The 23,739-nt window shown below is 40.6% G+C and overlaps 1 protein-coding gene across 15 annotated transcripts in view; it reads left to right on the forward strand.

The window, feature by feature from the left end:
- Window positions 1–23,739, forward strand: part of caska (calcium/calmodulin-dependent serine protein kinase a) — a 408,353-nt gene that overhangs the window by 89,865 nt on the left and 294,749 nt on the right. For all 15 annotated transcript variants that reach the window (XM_059650307.1, XM_059650309.1, XM_059650310.1 and 12 more), the window contains 2 exons: window positions 4,178–4,283; window positions 23,282–23,359. In XM_059650307.1, coding sequence (XP_059506290.1) covers window positions 4,178–4,283; window positions 23,282–23,359 — 184 coding nt within the window. The remainder of the gene's footprint in view (window positions 1–4,177; window positions 4,284–23,281; window positions 23,360–23,739) is intronic.

The following is a 23,739-nucleotide window of genomic DNA, read 5'->3' on the forward strand; positions in this document are numbered from 1 at the left end:
TGTGTGCAGAATAAATTATGCTGAATTCCTAGAGTGGGCTTTAAGTGCCAATGCATATAAAGAATTTTTTGAGATAGCAAGGTGTGAAGCTGGAGGAACACAGCATCAGAAGAGCGGGAAAGCTTGACGTTTCAGGACCGGACCCTTCTTCAGAAATGGGGGAGGGAAAGTGAATTCTGAAACAAATAGGGAGACGGAGGAGGTGGATAGAAGATGGATAAAGGAGAAGATAGGATGAGAGGAGACAGGTCAAAGAGGCGGAGCTAGAGCCAGTGAAGGTGAATGTAGGTGTGGGGTGTTGGGGGTGGGGTAGGTGGGGAGCAGGGATAGGTCAGTCCAGGGAGGAGAGACAGGTCAGGGGGGTGGGATGAGGTTAGTGGGTAGGGGATGGGGGTGGGGCTTGAGGTAGGAGGAATAGTTAGGGAGGCGGGGACTAGCTGGGTTGGCATGTGCTTAGGGGAGGGGAGATTTTGAAGCCACATTGATACCCGTGGGCTTCAGAGTTGATTTTGAAGCGTCCCTAACCATTCCTCCCACCTGATGCCCTACCCACAGACCTCATCCCGCACCCCCCTTCCCCCAACCTGTCCGTCCTCCCTGGACTGACCTACCCCCCCATAACTCCCCACCTACATTCACCGTCACTGCCTCTGACCCTGCCTCTTTGACCTGTCTGTCTCCTTTCACCCTGCCTTCTCCTTTATCCATCTTCTATCCGCCTTCCCCGTCTCCCTATTTATTTCAGAATTCCCTTTCCCTCCCCCATTTCTGAAGAGGGGTTCTGACCCAAAGCGTCAAGCTTTCCTGCTCTTCTGATGCTGCTTGGCCTGCTATGTTCATCCAGCTTCACACTGTGCTATCTCAGATTCTCCAGCATCTGCAGTTCCTATTATCTCTAAAGAATTTTTTGAATTGATTTCCTTTTAATTATCCTTTCTTTAGCATCCATAAAGATCTTGCATCATTGCCTAATATTTGACAAGCCCTGCATTGTATAGCTTGCAGTATGTAAAGGTAGCCAGTACAGACATGTTGCTCTGAATTGCCTCTTCACCAAATTCTGTGATTTAACCATCAACTCAAAGTCACTGGAATATATTGGTGGTAATTGGATGTTTACTCAAAGCAGTAGGGAAGCCAGAATTATTTTTTGGCTCAATATACTGGAGTGTCTTATTTCAGGTAGTAGATACATTGCTGGGAACCATTACTTAAATTGAAGTTACTTATACTGAATTTGTTTTTCACATTTAAATGCAAAATCAAGAGATCCATTCCCAAACCAAATCTCTAAATCAGCACATGATAACCACCTTATTTCTCAGGCTATAATAGAGAAAATGCAAAGCGCACAATGCGTAGTCACAAATGAATTAGACAGGAGTTACTGGGAAACTGAAGACAGACTGTTCCTCATCATACCTTTAGCTTTGAATAATACTGAATTGAATTATTGACCTTTTGAGGGAGGCTCAGGCTGGTGGATAGGGAAATCTGAGATTAAGGACTGAGAGTGAGAAATTGAAAGAGACTCTGAGTTGTGTCCTATGGATTCGGGTCAGGTTTGGCTCATGGACTGGAGTAGGTGGGTATGGCAGGGGAGAGCATGATCATGAAAGTAGTTCTCCCGATACAAGGCACTCCCATTGCACTTCAGGTATGCTGATGCCCGGATTGCCTCCACTTGCGGGATACTCAACTGTACTGGGGATTTCATTCTGTCTCCCCTGGGAGCAAGAAAAAAGAGATACACAGGACTGCTGTCAAAATCTTTATGATTTTGCTTACCTACTTTTAAAATTCAAAAAACTGCATATCGCTGGCTAGGCTTAATGAATTATTGGATAGCATAATTTGCCAGATCCATGCATCTCCTTGTTTAGATAGTAGTTCACTGATGTTTGCACGTCTACTTTTCGAAGAATGTTGTAAAATGAATTAAGATGTAATAGGGTCTAAATGCCTTGGTTATAAGAAGAATCTGGATAGACTGGTGCATGTTTTCTCATTAGAATGAAAGGTAAGTGCTGACAGAGGTGTTCATAATTATGAAGACTATAATCTAATTGGGGAAGTATTTTTTCTGATTAATGAATTGTTAACATTGTAAAGTTAGGTCACATGGGATACAGGATGAGTTTGCCAATTGGATGCGGTTGTCTTAAGGCAGGAGACAGTGAGTGATGGTGGAGGGTTGCTTTTCGGACTGGAGGACAGTGGCCAGCAGTGTTCCACAAGGATTGGTTCTGGGCCTTTTTATGTCACTTATATAAATGATTTGGATGAGAATATAGAAGGCGTGGTTAGTAAGTTTGAGTTTACCACGAAGGACTGTCCTCCTTAACCTGCCCCCTCGCCTGAGGTATGGTGAGCTTCAGATTAAGCCACCAGCAGTGATCGCTGTCTAAGGGGAGAGCAACCTTATGGTCCAGTAGGCCTACGAATACTTTGCCTTTTACCAATAGCAAGAATATCTTGCCTTCGATAAGGAGATCAAAACTGCACACAGTGCTCCAGGAATGGCCTTACCAATACCTTGCACACCTGCAGCAAGTTATCCCTGCTCCTGTGTTTAATTCCCTTACTATGAAGGCCAGCATACCATTTGTCATCTTCATGCTTGCTGTGCTTGCATGCTTCCTTTGTGATTGGTGTACAAGGCTACCCAGGTCTCATTGCATTACCTCTTTTCCAAGCTATTGCCATCCAAATAAGCTACATGTTGAACCTCTGTCTTCTTATTTGTGTGCCAAAACTGATAGCTCTGCAGAATATTCTGTATCATCTCCATGATGTCCTTGATCCTTGCAACGGGGAAGGAGCACAGCATGCAGAATTCTTAAAACAGTTTTAAAATTACTTGCCTCTTCCTCCAAGAGGCCATTCAACTGTATTCCCTTGATGAATGCTTAGTGGCATATTCATCCCTGAACTGCTTAGCCTTTTCTCATTAGGCTTTCTTCCAGTTGAACCAGGCAAACAAGAACATGTCCAAGTAGTCACTGTTCAGAACAGTCCTAACCATGCTGTGTTGCAAGGCAGGCAGTTATGTGATGTATAAGAATCTATGTACTACAAAAAAAAATCTCCAATCTCTAATATCCATATTGAACTTTAAATTATCGCTTTTAAAGACACCACTCCAAGTATTTCCAGAAAACTTTAAATCAGTTTTCTGTATTCTTTCAAAACTAAAGTCCTCCAAGCAATATTCAATATAAAGTGACTCAGTTCAAAATAATGACACAGCAAATGAAGATTTATTTTGTGGTCTATAAGAAGTCCATTTACATGCACCAGTTAGGCTGCATGCAGTCCATATTTTCTTAAATGCAGTTTCAGGACAATCTGTATTGCAGAGGGATCTGTTATCATTGTGCTCATTTCAGTTTTTGAAGTTTTTTTTATTCCCAAAGCATATGGAAGATGGTGTGCTTGCAGTTTAAAATGGCTGCACCTTTCTTACCCACTGTATTGGTCCCTTGGGAGGCTGCTTAGTGCCTTAAAAATATACACGCTGTGCAACTGAAGTACTCAGCCTGTACTCATGCATCACTGGGATTATCTTTGTAAATATATGTTGTACTTTACAGCAGTTCTTTTACTGCACTGGTATACCGCTATCTCTGGGCCGGAAAGTTTGGGTTCGGGTCACAATGTGCAAAGGAGCGTCATGACATGTCTAAACAGGTTAATTTAAAACAATTGCATTGTATTTTTTTACATGACTACAATGTCCTTTAAAGAAAGGGCTAATTAAGCTTAACACCAAACTTAATTTAATTGTGGTTTGAACACAGCCTTGTAAAGGTTCGCCATCAGCCCTGTTATCTTCACCACTTGGGCAGGATGTTAGTTTATGCTTTTAATTGCACATTCTTCAATGGCAAGTTTTGTTCTTTGTGTATCTCTGAGAATAAGCTCATATCGACTGCTGTGTTTTCCCAACTGTCAGTTAAAGCTGTACGTGACCTATTGCATATGCACATACTAGGTGCTCTATCTATATGTCCCCAGTGGGAGCAGTTGAAATATACTTTGTTCCTATTTGTTCATAACTGGAAAAACAATGCAAACTTTTTTCCTAAGCAGTCGTCTTATTCATCAGTCATAATAATGCAACATATCTATAAATATTGTACATTTCTAATTACAATTTATATTTTTCTTTTATCAGATTTAAAAAGAGAAGCCAGTATCTGTCATATGCTGAAACATCCACACATTGTAGAACTTCTAGAAACATACAGCTCGGATGGAATGCTCTATATGGTTTTTGAATTGTAAGTGAACTGAATTCACATTCCTGATGTTTTGTAGTCTTTTATGGCAGTCTTTGGTAGTTTTTAACGGTCTTTGGTAACGATAGTTTTTGTTCTTCTCTCAGGCTGATGTAGGGGTCTTTCCCCTAGAAAATTGTAGCTTATTTCCCTGGCTGCTCTTGTAAACATCTCTCCCTACCTGTCCTGATTGGTATACCTTATTTTTGAGGTTAGCCATCTACACTGTGCCAATCAGCTGTCTAAACCCTTTTAGCTAATGACTATGAGCAGCTCCTGATGATGCCAAAATGAGTGTTTGCTCATCTCCATTTTGAAGGTTAGTTTTTATTCCTTCAAAGACCAAAATCTTATTACTTTTACAACTCCATAATCACAACATGGTAGTGTGGCACCTGAGAAATTCTTTTTTTAATGCTAGTCAAAGGATAATTACAATTGTAACACAATTAATTGAGGTCTCATTCAACGCAAAGTACTGACTTTGGAATACTAAAAGCAAACTGTTTCAAAGGGGATCCCAATTTCCATCAACTCGATTTAATTGGTAACAATTTTAATGGTTGCTCATTAAGAACCTATTCCAAATGGGAGCACATAATCTTCTAAAGCAAACCAGTGCAATACTGTTGAAGCTATTATTGCTTGAAATTCTTTTCGTAAGACATTAGCCAGTCAGTGCTCTGTTAACATCCATTTGGACAACAAACCTACAATGTTTTTTGAAAGAATAGCAGGGAATTCATCTGCCCTGATTACTGTTGTTCCCTCAATTAAGATCATCAGAAAATAGAAAAAAAAATTAACGTTATTTGTCTCATTGTCTTTTGTGGGATTTTGAAATAGCAACAGTCATGGGTTTACTAAATGTGGTTTACTTTGAGAGATGTTTTGATATGGAAGATTGTTACAGCAGACCAGGCAATGCGTCATGATTTTGTTTTGTTCCTACACAGAATATGGGGGTTGCTGATTTGTCCAACATTGCTTCCCATTTCAAATTGCCCTCAAGAAGGTGGTAGTGAGCCACATCTTTGGACTGCCTATGTCTATATGGTGTAGGTTACACTCAGTGATGTTAGACTGGAACTTGCAGGTTTTGATTTCGTGACACCGACCGAATAGCAGCAACATTCCAAGTTAAGGTGCTTATGGTTTGTATGCTCCTATGCATCTGTTGCTCTTGTCCTTCTAGGTGCAGTGGTCATGAATTTAGTAGTTGATGTCGAAGGAGCGTGTGAGAGTTGTTGTAGTGTACCTTGTAGGTGGTTCACACTACTACTACTGTGCATCAGTGCTGGAGGGGATGAATTGTTAAGGAGTGAATGGGGTGCCACTTGAGCAGGCTTTCTTGCCCGAGGTGCGTGTCAAGCTGCGCTCATCCCAATAGAAGTGAAGTGCATTCCCATCATTCTCCTGTTTTTTTTTTAAGGATTTTTGTCAGGCTTTGGGAGATGGGGGTACTCTCTACAAAAATCTGTTAACATTCCCCAAATGGTTTCCTTAAAATGCAGACACAAAAAATTGGCTATCCAACCCAATCAGCACATGTCGACACTCCATTCTGACTTTTTCCCATCTGTCCTTGTCTAAATCTGTCATGGTAACAATTAGACACTAAATTATTGGAATTTGTCACTGCAAACCTTGATTGTCTCCTTGAATCAGAAAATGTTTGTTGCTAATTTTCAAAAAATGTTGACGTTATGTTCCAGTGGATGTACAAGCCTATAAAATCTGATGTTGGTCATTAATAAGATGACTAAAGAAAGCACAAGAATTACTTTATATGATCTTTTGAATTAGTGAAGTTATTATCAGTGACAGTGAACAAGAATTTTGGAAAAGGAGGTTGCCAGATCCAAGTATGCAGGCATGATAGCTCCAGAAGCAAGCTCCAGCTAAAGCAGTTTGGAGTTGTGATGAAATGGAGGTAGAAATAGTAATAACATAGGTAACTAGTCAGAATTTATTCTGTGTTGGATGTGTTATCTAGGTTACAAATGACCTGATTCAGCCTCAGACAGCTTCCAGAAAGAAGGATAGCGTCACTGGTAAGAAACAGTTTGTGGAGGAGGCTGAAGACGACTGCTTCAATCTTTTCACTATTTAGAGAGAGTTCCGCTTATCCGGAATTGGGTGTTGAATAAGCAATCCAGCAGCATAGGGATAGTAGAGGTCAAGAGAGGTGATGATATGGTAGCACTAGGTGTCGACATGTGGAAGCTGAAATACTGTGGTTTTGGAAGATGTCACCAAGGAGCAGCCCATGGATGTGAATTAGAAACAAGCCAAGGGTAGGTCTGTGAGGGTCAGGCGTTAATGATGCAGGAACAAGAAAATAAGCCACTGCATGTAATTCTTTGTCCACAACTGGAAAGTGATTGATTGAATCTGGTATATTTGGGTTGAGCTGGATGATAGTGGAGAGACCTTAGAGGAGGGAGATGTGTGGTTAGCCATGCCAAAGATTATAATCAGGTGAACAGGTACCTTTTGTCATAATAACAGTAGTTATAACTTGTGACTTTCAGCGGTCAATCCAGTGCAATGGCTGATGCAGGAACACGATTGAAGTGATTCAAATGTGAAGCTCTTGGAAAGATGAACATGGACTGCTTCCTTCTCTAGCATTGTTTGACACTTTCTAGTCGGTCATTGAATGAGACCATCACTGACTAGGCCAGCATTTGTTGCCCATCCCTAAGCACACTTGAACAGAGTAGCTTACTAGACCATTTCAGAGAGCATTTGAGAATCAGCTATTCTGCTAAGGTTCTAGAGTCACATGGAGACTACACTACGTAAGAACAGCTGCTTTTCCTCTGTTAAGGGCATCAGGGAACCAGATCAGTTTTTCTTGAACAATCAAGAATGCCTCAAGTTAGCCTTTTCATTCCAGATATTTATTGAATTTCAGTTCCAGAATCTACCAAGGTGGGATTTGAACCATGGTCACCAAGATTTCTGGACCACTAGTACACTGGTATTACCACGACACACCTGCCTCCCTCTTTTTTTTTGTTTTTATATTATGTTGATGATGCACTCATGCCAATTTAATTTTAACTTTACATTGAAGATATTAAATAGAGGCGTGACAAGGTGCAATGTGTCTCCTTTAAACAGATGCCCCCTGTTGTGGAACTAGTCCCAATGCCTCAGGATTCTGTAGCTCTCCCTTTTGCGAGATGCCAGTTATTGATCCTTTTTCTATTTTACTGACTGGTATCAGGCATTACCTTTTTTGAGGTTTTCCCTGGCTCCTAAACGTCTAACAAAAACTCTTCACTGCTTACCCTCTCTATGCCATTGGTACTGACTCCATTCGTCCTATCAAGTATTCAGCACTTTCTTCCATGATGTAGTTTTACCCAGCAATCATAGAGGCAAAATGCTGGAAAGGATAGAGTCTAGGGCTCTACGGCATAGAAAGAGACCATTCAGTCCAGCTTGTCCGTGCTGACCAGATACTCTAAATAAATCTAATCACATTTGCTAGCATTTGGCCCATATCACTCTCAATCTTAACTATTTACCTGTCCAGATGTCTTTTTTAATATTGTAGTCGTACCGGCCATCTCCACTTCCTCTGGCAACTCCAGTCCATACGTGCACCACCCTCTGCATGAAAAAGTTGTTGCTTAGGTCAGCTTTATATCTTTCCTTTCTCACCTTAAAACTATGACCTTTATAGTCTCAGTCTCCCTTGGGGAAAGGGCCTTGTCTGTTCCCCCTTATCCATGCCACTCCATGATTTTCTAAACTTCTGTAAGGCCACCCCTCAGCCTCCAGTGCTCCAGGGAAAATAGCCTCAGCCTGTTCAATGTCTCCCCGTAGCTCAAGCCCTCCAAACAAGGCAACATCCTTTTTAAATGTTTTATGAACCCTTTCAAGTTTCACAACATCTTTCCTATTGCAGGGATGATTATAGAAATACCTGTCGCTTGTCCCTAATTTAGGAATCTACACTTTTTATAATTAAATTAGTGACATTTCTCTGCTTTCCATTTCTGCCGTATGCAGTCCTTTGCCCATTGATGCCAGGGGTCTAATTGCACTCATTCAAGATTTTTTTCACTCGCAGTAGTCTCCATTGCTATATAGTATTTTGAAATTTGAGCACACCCACCAGATTCCTACAACAATTTCTCAGTTTGCTTGTGGGACACAGGCATCGCTGGTTGGGCTAGTATTTGTTGCCCTTGAAAGTTAGTTTGAACCATTGCAGTTAATTTGCTATAAGTAGACACTCAATGTCATTTGAGAGGGAATTGCAGGATTTTGACCCAGTAGCAATGAAGATATGACAACATATTTCTAAGTCAGAATGTTGAGTGGCTTGGAGCGGAACTTGCAGGTGTTGTGTTCCCATGTATTTTCCTGTCCTTTTCTACTTTATAGGTGGCTACCCATCTGCTTTTCTGATTTCTCTCTATCTTGAATGGTCAACTTCCAAAGCTATGTTTCAGAAACCTCTTGGCCTCATGCTCCACAGTGATTCCAGCTGCCCTTCAAGTCAGCAAAGTCTGAGCTTGCATTTAAACAATGTCCTACACAGTATCACATGTAACAAATAAAATTAATACAGAGAAATATGAATTGTTGAACTATTGAAAGAAAAATGGAGTAATTTGAATTAAGTGGCAGGGTTTTAAAAGCAGTGCAAGAAAAAAGGAAAATTTTTGAATGTCATTCAAGTTGTTAAAACTGTTTTAAAATGCACACAATAATTGTGCAAATTAACAGTTAAGCATCAGCTGAATTATTAAGCCCAGTTCTGGGCACTGGATTTAAGAAGGATGTCATAGCCTTGGGAGAGGGTTGAGATGCCAATGATTAGAGGGACTAGCGAAGCTGGAATTGTTCTCTTCAAGCAGAAATGTTAAGAGTGGAGATTTAATGGAGTTTTGATGGGGGTGAATTTCTGCTTCAACTGGCAGGAGAATCATTAGCCAGAGGCCACATTATTATTATTTTGCAAAAATCTGGATCGAAAATTAGCATGTTTTCTCTAGCTAGTTCTGATGAAGAGATAATGGCCACAGATTTGATTTTATTTTTAGTAGGGAGTTTGATATATACTGGATAAAGATAAACTTTCCATTCTATGGGGAAGCAGTGGAAAAATTGGTCTAATTAGATGCCTCTTCCAAAGAACTGGCACAGACATTAATAGCCAAATGACTACTTGATGAACATCTTTTTTTTTCCCCGCATGTCAGTATAGCTACGTCTGAAGCAATAGCTGCAGAAGTATTGAGTCCAGTGATCCACAGACTATGAAATTCCTGCTCGATCAGGGCGTCAAGATTTTGCATAACCCATTTTGGCCTAACCGAGAGGCTGGTGAGGATGTTGAAATTGGTGACAAGGGAGCAGAATTTGAGCTGAGAGGATGGTGCTGAAAATGGTAGTTTTGGTGTTTCGATCAGTTGGTGACTTGGATTCATATACAATGTAGTAGCGATTCACAGGAAAATAGTCAAACTCAACTTTACAGTATTATTACTGCAATTAGAATACGTATTGACAATATTTTTCAACAGAACCCTGAATAAAGGAGATGAAGTGAGACTGCAAAGTAGCAATAAGGGAAATGAGGATTAGCGTGAGGCAAGAAGGGACAGAATATGCAAACCTAAGAGCTCATCAGATGAGGCTAAAAATTATAACTGTAAAGAATAGAACTTAAGCTCTGTATCTGAAAATTCCAGAGTCAAGCGTGCAAAGGACGATGATATGTGTCAAACCTTTGTTCGTAAGATGGCGGTGTGGTAGCAGGTCTATATGTGGGCTTTTGTCTAGGGCTCATCTGCTTTTTTGCTTTTCTGTCTACTTTTATTTTCTTCGCTGGGTTAGTGAGCAGCATCAGTGCAGCAACGAGAGTGGGCCATGTGTAGACTGGTGGCAGCAGAGGCAGCAGCTTCCAGTGATGGGAGCCTGCAGCAGTAAGGACGTACTCTTAGCGTTTGGGAGCGGCGGTGGCTGTAGGTGCAAATCTTCTCTCGATTGGAGGCAGCAGCAGCGGATTCTTCAAGATGGCGGCGCTGGCAAGGCACTATATTGGAGGAGGGTGGCCAGAGTGGGACTCGTGGCCTGCAGCAGAGCCAGGGATTCCTGGTTGCAGTAGGCCCACAGTGGGGATTCATGGCATTGCTGAGGTAGCAGCTGCAGTGGCGGCAGTGTGGTATGCCTGGAGCAGGGACTCATGGCAGCAGAGTCAGGGTCTCCTGGTTGCAGTTGCTGTAAACCCAGAGCGGGATGCATGGTGGGGTAAGTGTGGGTTCAGCATGGGACTTGGCGGTGAGCTGGGCCCAGCAGTGAAGACATGGCAACCAAAGAATAGTCACTCCTAACTTAGTGGGTCCAGTCAGGTGGTGATGAGGTGCTGGAAGAGGGGTGGTGGCACGGGTGTCTTATCACAGGTGAGCCGACTCTGCACTTGTAATGGAGGCAACAGAACTAAAACTCTCTTTCTGTTATATTTTCTTACTTTTTTATTATTAAACTATTTGGAATGGTATGGGATTTTGGCCATAGTTGAAGCTTTTCACTTTTTTTACTGTATTACTCCCTGTAAATATTCAAATTCAGTAATGTCCAATGAGAGCAAATTAATTAATACGAAAATGTAAATTGTTGGAGAAACTCAGCAGGTCCTTCAGCATCAGTGGACAGAAAACAGTTATCATTTCAGGTCCAGTGAGGATTCTTCAGAACCGATAGTAACTGGGAAAAGGTGGCATCTGTGCTGAAGACATAAGCTTGTGTTGGGTTAGGAGGTAAAGGAGTAAGCAGGAGGTGGAGTTAAATCCCAAAGGGAAAGGAAGGAACAGGGAAGAGATGATGGATAATGGTAGACCAGGTAGAAAGAAGAGCTGCTAATGGGGACCGTAAGTGGGTAAAAATGCATTGGCTGTGCTGAAAAGGATGACAGGGTCAGGGGTGAGGGTAGGTAAAAGACATGGAAGAGGATGTCCAGGCCTTAAAATTATTGAATTCAATATTGAATCCTGAAGCCCGCAGGGTCTCTAAGTGGAAAAATTAGATGCTGTTCTACCAATTTATGCTGAGCCTTGCTGGAGCACTACAGCAGGTCAGACAGAAATGTTGGCCAGGAACATGGTGGTATGTTGAAGTGGCAGACAGCTGGAAGCTGGAGTTCGGTTTTGGGGACAGGCAGATTAATTGTGGATTAATTTAGTACCTTCATAGGGAAGGTGTCCCCAGGCGGTAATGATCATAATCTCAAGAGGGTTGGAATATAAAAGCAGTGATGTGCTTCTGAGACTTTATAAAGCTCTAGTTAGGCCCCTTTTAGAATATTGTGTCCAAATTTGGGCCCCACACCTCAGGAAGGACATACTGGCACTGGAGCGTGTCCAGTGGAGATTCACACGGATGATCCCTGGAATGGTAGGTTTAATGTACGATAACGGCGAAGGAACCTGGGATTGTATTCACTAGAGCTTAGAAGGTTATGGGGAGATCTACCAGAAACCTACAAGATAATGTATGGTTTAGAAAGGGTGGATGCTGGGAAGTTGTTTCCATTAGGTGGGGAGACTAGGATCTGTGGGCACAGCCTTAGAATTAGAGGGGGTAAATTTAAAACTGAAATGAGGAGACATTTCTTCAGCCAGAGAGTGGTGGGCTTGTGGAATTCATTGCCACGGATTGCAGTGGAGGCCGGGACGTTAAGAATCAAATTTGTAAGGTGATCGCCGTTATCTGTGGAAGAAAAGGATGGTTATGTTAGGGCATTTTAACTTGCCAAACATAGATTGGGGCTGCCGTAGTGTTAAGGGCTTGGGTGGAGAGGCATGTAATGTGCGCAACAAAATCTTCTGATTCGGTATGTGGATGCACCTATTAGAGAAGGAGCAAAATGTGACCTACACTCTGGAAATAAGGCAGGGCAGGTGACTGGGGTGTCTGTGGCGGGTTTGGGTGGGGGAGGGCACTTTGGGGCCAGTGACCAAGGTGCTCCAGTTTCCTCCCACAGTCCAAAGATGTGCAGGCTAGGCGGATTGGCCATGCTAAATTGCCCGTAGGGTTCAGGGGTGTGTGGGTTATAGGGGGATGGGTCTGCAAGGGGTGGTGTGGACTTGTTGAGCCGAAGGGCCTGTTTCCTCACTGTAGGGAAGCTAATCTAAAATAGTGATGGAAAAGATAGAGTGGATCTAAAAGTTCAAGTTCTGAATTGGAGGAACGACAATTTTGATGGTTATTAGGCAAGAACTTTTAAAAAAAAATCAAAAGAACTGCGGATGCTATAAATCAGGAACTAAAACAAAGTTGCTGGAAAAGCTCAGCAGGTCTGGCAGCATCTGTGGAGGAGAAAACAGAGTTAACGTTTCAGGTCCAGTGACCCTTCCTCAGAACTGCTCTGAGGAACATTCACCAGACCCGAAAAGTATACTCTGTTTTCTCCTTCACAGGTGCTGCCAGACCTGCTGAGCTTTTCCAAGAATTTTCAAAAGTTGTTTGGGGGTGGATGTCTGCAGGTAAAGGAACACTAAAAAATGGGAAGAGTTCAAAAATGAGATGACAAGAGTTCAGAGACAGTATATTCCTATTAGGGTGAACAGCAAGAGTGGTAGGTGTAGGGAATGCTGGATGACTCGAGAAATTGAGGCTTTGGTTAAGAATAAGAAGGAAGCACATCAGGTATAGACAGCAGAGATTGAGTGAAACCCTCGAGAAATGTAAAGGCAGTAGGAGTATCCTGAAGAGTGAAATCAGGAGGTAGCTTTGACAAAAAGGGTTAAGGAGAATCCAAAGGGATTCTGCAAATATATTAAGGGCAAAAGAGTGAGTAGGCAGAGAATAGCACCCCTTTAAGATCAGCAAGGTTGTCTATGCGTGGAACTGCAGGAGATGGAGGTGATACTAAATGAGTATTTTGCATCAGTGTTCACAGTAGAGAATGATATGGAAGCTTGAGAACATGGGGAAATAAATAGTGACATCTTGAAAAATGTCCATATTACAGAGGAGGAGATACTGTACCTCTTAAAACGTACAAAGGTGGATAAATGCCTGGAACCTGATTGGGTACACCCCAGAACTCTCTGGGAAGCTAAGGAAGTGATTGCTGGGCCCTTTACTGAGATATTTGTTTCATCGATAGCCAACTTTGTCTTTCAGCACCGCACTGGTGACTAATGTGGTGCCACTGTTTAAGAAAGGTAGTAAGGAAAAGCCAGTGAAATATAGACCAGTGAGCCTGGCATCAGCAAGTTATTGGAGGGAACCCTAAGGGACTGGATTTATGTGTATTTGGAAAGACAAGTACTGATTAGGGATAGTCAAACATGTCTTTGTGCATGGGAAATTGTGACTCACAAACTTGATCAAGGTTTTTTAAAAAATCACAGAGGACTGATGAATGCAGAGCTGTGGATGAGATCTATATGAACTTCAGTAAGACATTTGACAAGGCTCCTCACGGTATTCTGGCCAACACAGAATAAAGGATGAACTAGCTATTTGGATACGGAACTGGCTGGTAGATAGGAGTCAGAGGGTGGTGGTGGTGGGTTGTTTTTCAGACCGGAGGCCTGTGATCAGTGGTGTGCCACAAGGATTGGTGCTGGCAGCACTGATTTTTCTCATTTATATAAATGGCTTGGATGTGAACGCAGGAGCTATGGTTAGTAAGTTTGCAGATGACATCAAATTTGGACATGTAGTAGACAGCGAAGGAGGTTACCTCAGAATATAATGGGATCTTGATCAGATGGGCCAATGGGTTGAGGAGTGACAGATGGAGTTTAATTTAGATCAATGTGTGGTGCTGCAATTTCGAAAGACAAAGCAGGGCAGGATTTATGCACTTAATGGTAGGGCCCTGGAAAGTGTTGCTGAACAGAGAGACCTTGGAGTGCAGGTTCACAGTTCATTGTAAGTGTAGTCACAGGTAGACAGGAAAATGAAGAAGGCATTTAGTACGCTTGTCTTTATTGGTCAGTGCATTGAGTATAAGAGTTGGGTGGCCATGTTGCGGCTGTACAGCATATTGCTTAGGCCACTTTTGGAATACTGCATGCAATACTGGCCTCTCTGCTATAGAAAGGACGTTGTCAAACTTGAAAGGGTTCAGAAAAGATTTGCAAGGATGTTGCCAGGGCTGTAGGGTTTGAGCTATAGGGAGAGTTTGATTAGATTGGGGCCATTTTCCCTGGACTGTCAGAAGCTGAGGGAAGACCTTATCGAAGTTTATAAAATCATGAGGGGCATGGATAGGGTACATGGCGAAGGTCTTTTCCCTGGGGTGGAGGAGTCCAAAATTAGAGGGCATAGATTTAAGGTGAGAAGGGAGAGATTTAAGGCAGTCCTAAGGGACAACTTTTTCACTCGGGGTGGTGTGCGCGTGGAGTAAGCTGCCCAACGAAGTGGTGGAGCTGGTACAATGACAACATTTAAAGGCGTAAGGATGGGTGTATGAATAGGAAGGGTTTAGAGGGATATAGGCCAAATGATGGCAAATGGGTCCAGGTTAATTTGGGATATGTGGTCGGCATGGACAAGTTGGACTGCAGGGTCTGTTTCCATGCTGTACGTTACCATGATTCCAACTACCCACCTTTCTCTTTCTAACAAACTGTCTCTTGCTGATGAACTACTGACAGATATGGGTTTTTTTTAAACAGCGTTGTTCCCTCTATGGTCATGTGTTCTTGCCAGCAAGAAATAAACATTGTTTTCTTTACAACCTCTTATCAAACGTTATTCAAGACATTTAACGAGAAAGATAGATCTGAAAGTATATTTAAACTACATTATTCACCAAGAATAATTGCATATCTGTTGACCAAGCTTCTACACAGTTATCTGGTTTGCATATTGAATATGTTATTTCACTAATAATGCACTGGATGTTTCAAGTTGATATTTTTGAGTGGAGAGGAATATTTTTAAAGCCTAGCAAGTGTCTCAAACCCTTCAATCCATGCTACAAATGAAACTTTTCATTTTAAGAGTTTAGAATAAATTAAGATTTACATTGTCGCTATTATTTCCTAATTAGCCTCATTGATTCAACCTGTTTGAACAATTTGTTTAAAGATGTTATTACATGCCGCCTCTCACAAGGTAGGACTTGAACCTGTATTTCTTGGTCCAGGGGTGTAGGGATATTACCATTGTGCCACAAGATAGCCTAAAATTCACATGGTTTTTCTTAAGCAGAGGTATGGTGCAACCAGCCACTGCTGGCAGAAAAAGCCTCCTGAAGTTGGTATTCCCAGACAGTCTCTGATCCAAGCACTCACCAGGTCTGAGTCTGCTTAGTTTCTGAGATCAGATGAGATTGGGAATTTTCAAACTAGTATGGCAGTAGGCCTAGGTCTCCTTTCTAAGCAGCGTATTCAGAGATTTTGTTACACACCTCTGGAGTTGGTGCGACTTGTGTCCAGGTGTTTCAGTCCATGGTAAGGACACTACCACTCAATAGTAGGGCCCTAAGGTTTACGATTTTTTAACAATTCAACCTATTATTCTAATGAGTGATGTTATTACACATCTCTGGAGTATGTGGGACTTGAATGCAGGCCTCCCAGTCCAAGGTAGAAACACTACCACTGCACCACAAGAAACCCAGGATACACATGGTATAATTACAGTAAGGATCTACATCAGCTGCATTGCCTCAGTTGTTTTTGCTGTAGCCAAACAACCAGCAAAAGGAAGAGATTGTTAACTGTAGAAATTAGACCAAATATTATATCACATTGAATGTGTCTATTCAGCCTGTTTGTGTTTTCCAGCTGTTTGCTGGGCCATTCCAGAATTTGACTCGATCTCGCTCCACAGTCCTTTTAGATTAGTTAATTATTTTCACTAAAAAGATGCAGTACTCTTGTATTATCCACTTCCAACAGAAAAGCATTGAATGTTCCGACAATCCTTGAATAAACTTTCTCTCAGCCATCTGTTACTTCAGTGGAAATATTTTGTCTATCTTGAATCTGTCCTCTTATCAACAGTTTTCCAACTTCACCATCCTAATAAATCTAAACAGTAAGCTGTAATGGCTTTAATGGCTTTTTCTTGATGGGTGCATAGTGCTGCATACAGTTCTCTGGACAGCCTAACCATTATTTTATTATAATCATCAATATTTCCTTTATTTTTGTGTTCCCAACCTTGAACTCTAAATCCTAAAAGGCCTTTGTTATGACAGATGACATTTTCACTTTCAGTAAATTATTCTCAAATCATATATCGGTGATGCATTCTGAAAGATGTTGAAAGGTATTATCTTTCGTTCCTCCAGCTTAAATTACATTTACCACCAGTGTATTCTTTCTATTAACCTGCCCTAAAATTTATTTTTGTGGATTTTGAATGAAAGGTCAATTAGAAATCCAAGGGCAAAGCTTTAGGCATCAAAATAGAATCAGAAAGTGATTAAAAGAAAAGGTGAATGGGATAGAAATGGGCAGAATTTAACAAAAGCTGTACGTCGATGAGTAAGGTCATTGTGAGATATTGAGGTTAAAAAAAATGAAATTGTAGTTTCTTTATCAGGATGCACAAAATATCCACAATAAGGTAGATGCAATCGTGACATACACAACGATTTGTGATGATTTAAATCTAATTTTAATTACAGATGTATGGTTTGTTGGTTATTATGATTAGGAAATAATTATTCCTGGGTCTCACTATTTCGGAAAGACGGATGGAATGGTAAAAGGTAAGGGATAGGGTTTTTAAAGTATGACAAGGATACTAGTGAGAAAGGATCTAGCCTGAGAAGATTATGAAGTAGACATAAATGGAAATTAGGAATAGCAACAGTCTAAAACACTGGCAGAAGTAGTTTGTAGTCTTCCTGCAGTGGTTATTCCATTGCACAGAGCATTGACGAAGGAATTATTAGCACTTATAACAAAGTCAGTGTAATATTTGTGATTTTAATGATGATTGAAATGATTTTAATCATCACATCAACTGGAGCAATCTGATTGACAGATGTGCAGTAAAGGATGAACCTGGTGATCATTACATTATTGAACCAACTGGGGATAAAGCTGTCTTAAATCTCATGCTGTGTAATAAAAGTGTTAATTAATGATGTCTAGGTAAAGGATTCACTGAGAAACAGTTACAGTACCGTTGAATTCCAGTTAAATTTGAAAGTGATATTTTTGGGCCACGAATAAGAATTTTAAACAAAGTTAGTTACTTAGGTAGTGGCGATAAAATGAGGAGCTTGAGGAGCTCAGGGCTCTTGAGCCCTGATAAAGGGTCCAGACCCGAAACATGAACTTGCCTGTTCCTCTGATGCTGTCTGATCTGTGCTCCTCCAAGTCCACATTTTATTGACTCCTACTTCCAGCATCTGCAATCCTTTCTATCTCTTAGTTACATAAGTATATTTTGAGAGGACGTGAAGAGAAATTCCAAAATATTCTCTTCCATATTTTGGGTTATCATTGTTTCTTTTAAAAATGGGCAACCTTACATAACTTTCAAAATAGTTATGATCACATTAATGTGTTCCTGAAAGCTTCTGAATCCCATGCATTGTTAAGACATTCCAGCTAAAGTTGACACAGTAGCTTGGAGTCAAGCCACTTCCAACAGGTTCTCAACAAAGGAAAACATGAAGATCCATTCAGAGAAAATGGGCACTAATAAACTGAGTTACTTGTCACCTTGCAATGGGGGAGACCAAATTACATTATTAACCTAATAACCCAACTATGAGCCCACGAAGATGGGTCTTCTGCAACTGAAATGCCTGTCTGTCACATGAAACAAATCAGACCCTGTTGAATGGCTTCAGTATGGACTCCAGGCTGAGCTGGTAGCCAGCCTCGGACACATCATGTCTGTTTCAAGTAGAAGGTTAGGAAGAGACCTAGGTTTTGCCTGTGAGCAGGAAGTGCACAGAGCCCAGCTCCTTCAGGAAACTAAGACTGCTGATCTCCAGGAAGTTGTAACTCGTGACCTGATTTTTTAAATATCACATGCATTACCAGAACTTGTAATGCATAACCTACTCCTCCCCTATCCTGTCTTCCTTAATTTCCCGGATTCTTGTATGCGTGTGTGGAGTAGGAAAGTAATTCCCTCATATTTTGAATATTTTGTTAATTGACTATTTTTGATTTCATGCGCAAAGGTTTTGCTGTGGCTGATTTGAAAAAAGTTGAAATTTGGAAATTAGCATTTGGGAACACTCTTTGGCTTTCATCAGTAAGGTGTGGCATTAAAAAGGGGCAAAAGAAAATTAAGCAAAATATTGCTGTGTTGGGCATAAGGGGGAGAAGCAAATTAAGTGTACCCCACTTCCCCTTCTTCCTGACAGGTATGAGAGGAGAATGGTGAAGGTTAATTGAATAAGTAGACCAAGGACTTGATGGTCTGCACCATAGGTTTCTATTAGAACTACAGAGATAGTAGATATTGCTAGCTTTGACTTTTCAAAATTCTTTAAATTTGGGAATGGTCCCTTTAGATTGGATATTGACTAATGTTTGCACCAGTTTTAGAGAAAAGGAGAAGGTAAACAGCAAACCACAAACAGTTAACCATACATCAGTTGTTGGGAAAATGTTGCATGTAAGGAAGTCTTAACAGTGCTTCTAGAAAATATTAGCATGATTAGAATAAGTTCTGTTTGACAATTTTTTTGGTGTTTATTAGGAATACGCTGCTAGTAATTAAAGGAAGACAAATAAATGGTGATAAAAATTTAAAAGAACTATGGAAGATGTAAGTCAGGAACAAAAACAGAAACTGCTAGGAAAGCTCAGCAGGCCTGGCAGCATCTGTGAGAGAAATCAGAGTTAACATTTCGGGTTGAATGACCCTTCTTCAGTTATACTTGTAATATACTTGGAATTGCAAAAGTTATTTGATAAGGCATTGCACAAATGTGTGAAGACCACATCTTTACATTTGTACCAGAAATAGGAACTGCAGATGCTAGAGAATCTAAGATAACAAGGTGTGGAGCTGGATGAACACAGCAGGCCGAGCAGGAAAGCTGATGTTTCGGGCCTAGACCCTTCATCCGGCTCCATACCTCGTTATCTCTTTACATTTGTCTTTGTTTTGGATTGTGAACCCATATGGAAAAAAGACTGCTTTAAATCCAAGGATGGTGGAAGGAAGTGTTGCACTTTTAAAAGCAAATTATGGGAGCCTGTTGTGAGCTGTTTTGTTCAAGCAGTGGGCGAAGGTATCCAAGACATCGTGGATGTTTACACAGAACAAAGTTTACTCTGAGGCAAGCACCTGATTAGTTTTTCCAGTTAGGAGCACTTGTGAAGCCAGCGTTCATCAGCATAACAGCAACTCTCTGATCAGCACCTAGGCAAGTTCACAGTCCATAATAATACAGAGGCAGAATGTCTCCAGACTGCAAAAGGCACTATCTTTTCTTCTTCCCTCTCTGTGGTGAGGTAGCTAAGAACAAAAGGTAATTAATCTCTCCCACTATTTGTTAATACTGTTGCCTCTAACAGTGAAAGACTAAACAATTAATGTTTCAACTGCTTTGTGTCTTTGGCAAAGAACTAACAGGATCTGAAAATAAAGGGATCATAAGGGAACAGAAACAGCAAAATTGGACCCCTCATCAAATTCTGTGAACTCGTGCTTAGCACTGCTTTCTGATCTTTTCGTCTTCATCTTTAATGCCCATGTTTGCTTAAATTAAAATGGGAAATGTTGAAGAAAAGTAGCAGATCCAATACTACATGTGGAAAGAGAACCAAGTTAATGTTTTGTTCTCCATAAATGCTGCATTTCTGCAGAATTTGCAGTTTTCATTTCAGATATCCAGCATCTGCAGATTGTTTTATTGTATCTGTCAGTATGTATGTAGGTATTTAGGAAGGGGGCAGAGTTAGACATTGATGACTTATAATTGTTTTCCTGTGGTTCAGACTGATTTCTTTCTGTAACAAGTGGTAGTTTCTTGTGAAGTACAGACACCCGGTCAGTGTTTTCTGTTAACTTGAATCCATCAGTTAGGTTATGTAATGGACCAGACCAACACCTTCAAAATATTTTAAGAGGGTAGCCCAGACCCCAGCTTTTTCTTACTTTCAAAGGTAAACGTAAAGTGTCTGTTCCAGATGCAATATAATGACTGGTCAAACTACTTGATGTTGAGCAAAACAATTTATTTAAACACTGTAATTAAAATATAATGAAAGAAGGATGAATTTAGAGTAACTTAATTATTGGAAAACTTAACGGGAATAATAGATACAGCAACTTACTAATTAACTGTTCTGTGTAGTAACCTCCCATAAACACACCCTTGGCCAAAAGGAATATTCAGACACAGATTCTCATACGCAGTTCTCTAATCCAGGAGGAAAAAACATCAAGGGAAAATTCAGAGAGGGTAGCAGCCAGGAGACATCTATTGAAGCCTCCTACTCTGTTTGTTCCCTAACATCATCTGATGCTGCTGAAAAATCAAAATCCAGAAACCCTGATCTGAGAGCTGGGCACACCAATTCGGGCTTTTTTTAAAAAAAAACCTCCCAAGTTGTTTATTCAAATGGTCTTGACTAGCCAGCTTGGCAGCTTTTGCTCACATCTTTCTCTTGGAAGAAACCAGGACAAAATAACCTCTTTAAGACCACCGCATCATCACAGTAAACTGGTGTACTTTGTGTAATATGATCACATCTTTAACTTTTGTGATGACCTATGGTGTTGCAGGGCTCGGGTATCAGCGAAATGTGGGCCCTAGCAAAAGATTACATCAAAAATTTAGGGCTCATGGAAGTAAAAGCAATATGTAAGCATTGATAGAGGATTAGTTAATGGGACAAGGAGTAGAGGGTGGCCAGCTTTTAAAGTGGCAGGCAGTAAATAGTGGAGTTCCTCCAAATCATTAGGGCATCAGCATTTTACAATTTACATTCATATTTAGAAGAAGAGCCTGAGAGCAATCTATCTAAATTTGATGATACAAATAGCTTCAAAGGTAAGACATGAGTTCACAAAAACACTGTAAAAAGATATGGAGAAGTTAAGTGAGTGGACAAGTGTGGCAGATGGATCATAATGTAGGGAAGCATGAAGTAATTCACTTGAGTAATAAGAAGAGAAAAGAATGTAGTTTAAAAAGCATGAAAATTGCAAGTGTTGATGTTCAAAGAGACTTAAGTGTGCTCATACAAGGGGCACAGAAAATGTATGTGAAACCAGCAGTCTGGAAGACGAGTAATAAATTGGCCTTCAGTTGTATTCAGGAAGAAAGAAGCCTTGTTGCACAGGTTTTGGTGAGACGATATTTGGGTTATGTGTGCAGTGTTGATCTTCACACTTAAGTTTTGAAAGTGGCATTGCAAAGATTCATTAATTTGCTCTCAGGGGTGAGGGGATTGTCCCAAGGGAGTCTAACCAAATTCAGTCAGTATTCTGCAGATTATAACATTGAGAATTGATCTCGTTTTAACATCTTTATCTACTTTGAGAGATTTATTAGATGCTAAAAAAAATTTTCCATTGGTTGTGCTGTTAAATTTTATATTCTCCAATCTCCAGATAAAAGATGTGTATTTCCAATTGGAGATGAGGAAAGATTATATTGTTCAGAAGGTTGGGAGTCTTTTGAATTCTCTAACCCAGACGGTTGTGGATACTCTTATTAAGTACTTTTAAGGCTGAGATAGAAAGATTTTTGATTTCTTTGGGAATCAAGGGAAGTAGAAAGTGAGCAGGAAAACGGAGTTGAAGTCCAAAATCAGTCATGTTCAATGCGGACTGATGCAATGAAGCTCCGAGGGCCATTTGGTCTATTCTCCTATTTCTTGTGTTTTGAGGAAGAGAGGTGCCCTGATTGAGGTGTACAACGTAATGAGAGGCATGGATAGAGTCGATAGCCAGAGACTTTTCCCCAGGGCAGGATTGACTGCCACGAGGGGTCATAGTTTTAAGGTGTTAGGAGGAAGGTATAGAGGAGACGTCAGAGGGAGGTTCTTCACCCAGAGAGTTGTGAGCGCATGGAATAGTTTACCAGTGGTAGTCGTGGAAGCGGAGTCGTTAGTGACATTTAAGCGACTGCTGGACATGCACATGGACAGCAGTGAATTGAGGGGAATGTAGGTTAGGGTATTTTTTGGATTAGGATTATTCCACGGCACAACATTGTGGGCCGAAGGGCCTGTACTGTGCTGTACTTTTCTATGTTCTATGAGTTTTAAGATTTTTGCCTTCAAATTCTGGCTTGACACTGCAGTTATCCAAATTTAAATAGAGGCTCCAACACACTCCTCTTCATTTAAGCAGACGTTTTTCATTGTACTATACCAAATAATCTTGTGAAGGTATTTGGCAACAAAGGAATTAGGCAAACTTGTTTAATTCTGTGTATTTAACAGACTTTACTGTAGAAACTAAAATGGGTGGACAGGAATAGTAAAGTGTTGTCCATTTTGCACCTGGTGAGATAATTGTGTATAAATCTAGAATGAAAGAAAAACAAACTTGTATACCTACATTGCTACACAAGAGCTCGTTAAAACACTGTCAATCTTCTACAAATTTCTTCAATACAGATATATATTACACACCTCCACCTGCATTGCAAAAAATGTGATCAGTACCAACCTGCAAAGTATATACAACCCAAATTTATCTTTTGTATGTTTGAATAGGCAAATCCAAGAGGTTGCTGATTTGCTAATGCAATGGCTTATGCAGGTTTTTAAACATAAGAGCAACATCTTTGGATGGCAAAGCAGTTATCACTATCGTAGCAGCTTTAAAGGTTGTGTTAACATGGTATTTTGTGTACGTAACTAAAATGCTGATCCAACAATAAAGTGCTACTTTGGCATTGCTAGCGCTTGTGCAAATGACAAACTGGTACACAATACACAAGGTAAATGTTGTGCATTTTAATTTGCATAACATCTGGTTTAAAAAAAAGCCTTTCGCTCTGAAATTGTTATTTTGTGTATGTATTTAAAAACTTGAAATATACCAATAATTTGTGATTTTGCTTTTTACAGTATGGATGGTGCAGACCTCTGTTTTGAAATTGTGAAAAGAGCAGATGCAGGTTTTGTTTACAGTGAAGCTGTGGCCAGGTATGTACCTGATCATTTTGTAGCATTCTAGTCTTTAGATGAATTATATGGTAAGGATAAATTTATTGCTGTTAAATTAATGGTGTAACGTGTTGGACCACCAATGTGTTGTACAACAAAGTGGCAGATGACTGGTTCGTATTCTTTTCGACGTGTGATTTTTCTTTTTCTTCTCTACATAGCAAAATCTTGGCTAAGAATTTTCCTCATTGTGCAAGAGGTACCCTTCTTCCTTGGTCATTATTAGTCACAGGAAGAATTAACTTATCACAGTGAAGCAAGAGCAGGAGATATAGGAATAAGGGGGCTAATGAGATAAATAGAGAGAAAATGACTTGTCCTAGGTAGCCTTTATGCAGTTGTTGCTGGGTACTTGAGGA

The sequence above is a fragment of the Stegostoma tigrinum genome, chromosome 12 (genome assembly GCF_030684315.1).
Source record: "Stegostoma tigrinum isolate sSteTig4 chromosome 12, sSteTig4.hap1, whole genome shotgun sequence".
Classification (NCBI taxonomy): domain Eukaryota; kingdom Metazoa; phylum Chordata; class Chondrichthyes; order Orectolobiformes; family Stegostomatidae; genus Stegostoma; species Stegostoma tigrinum.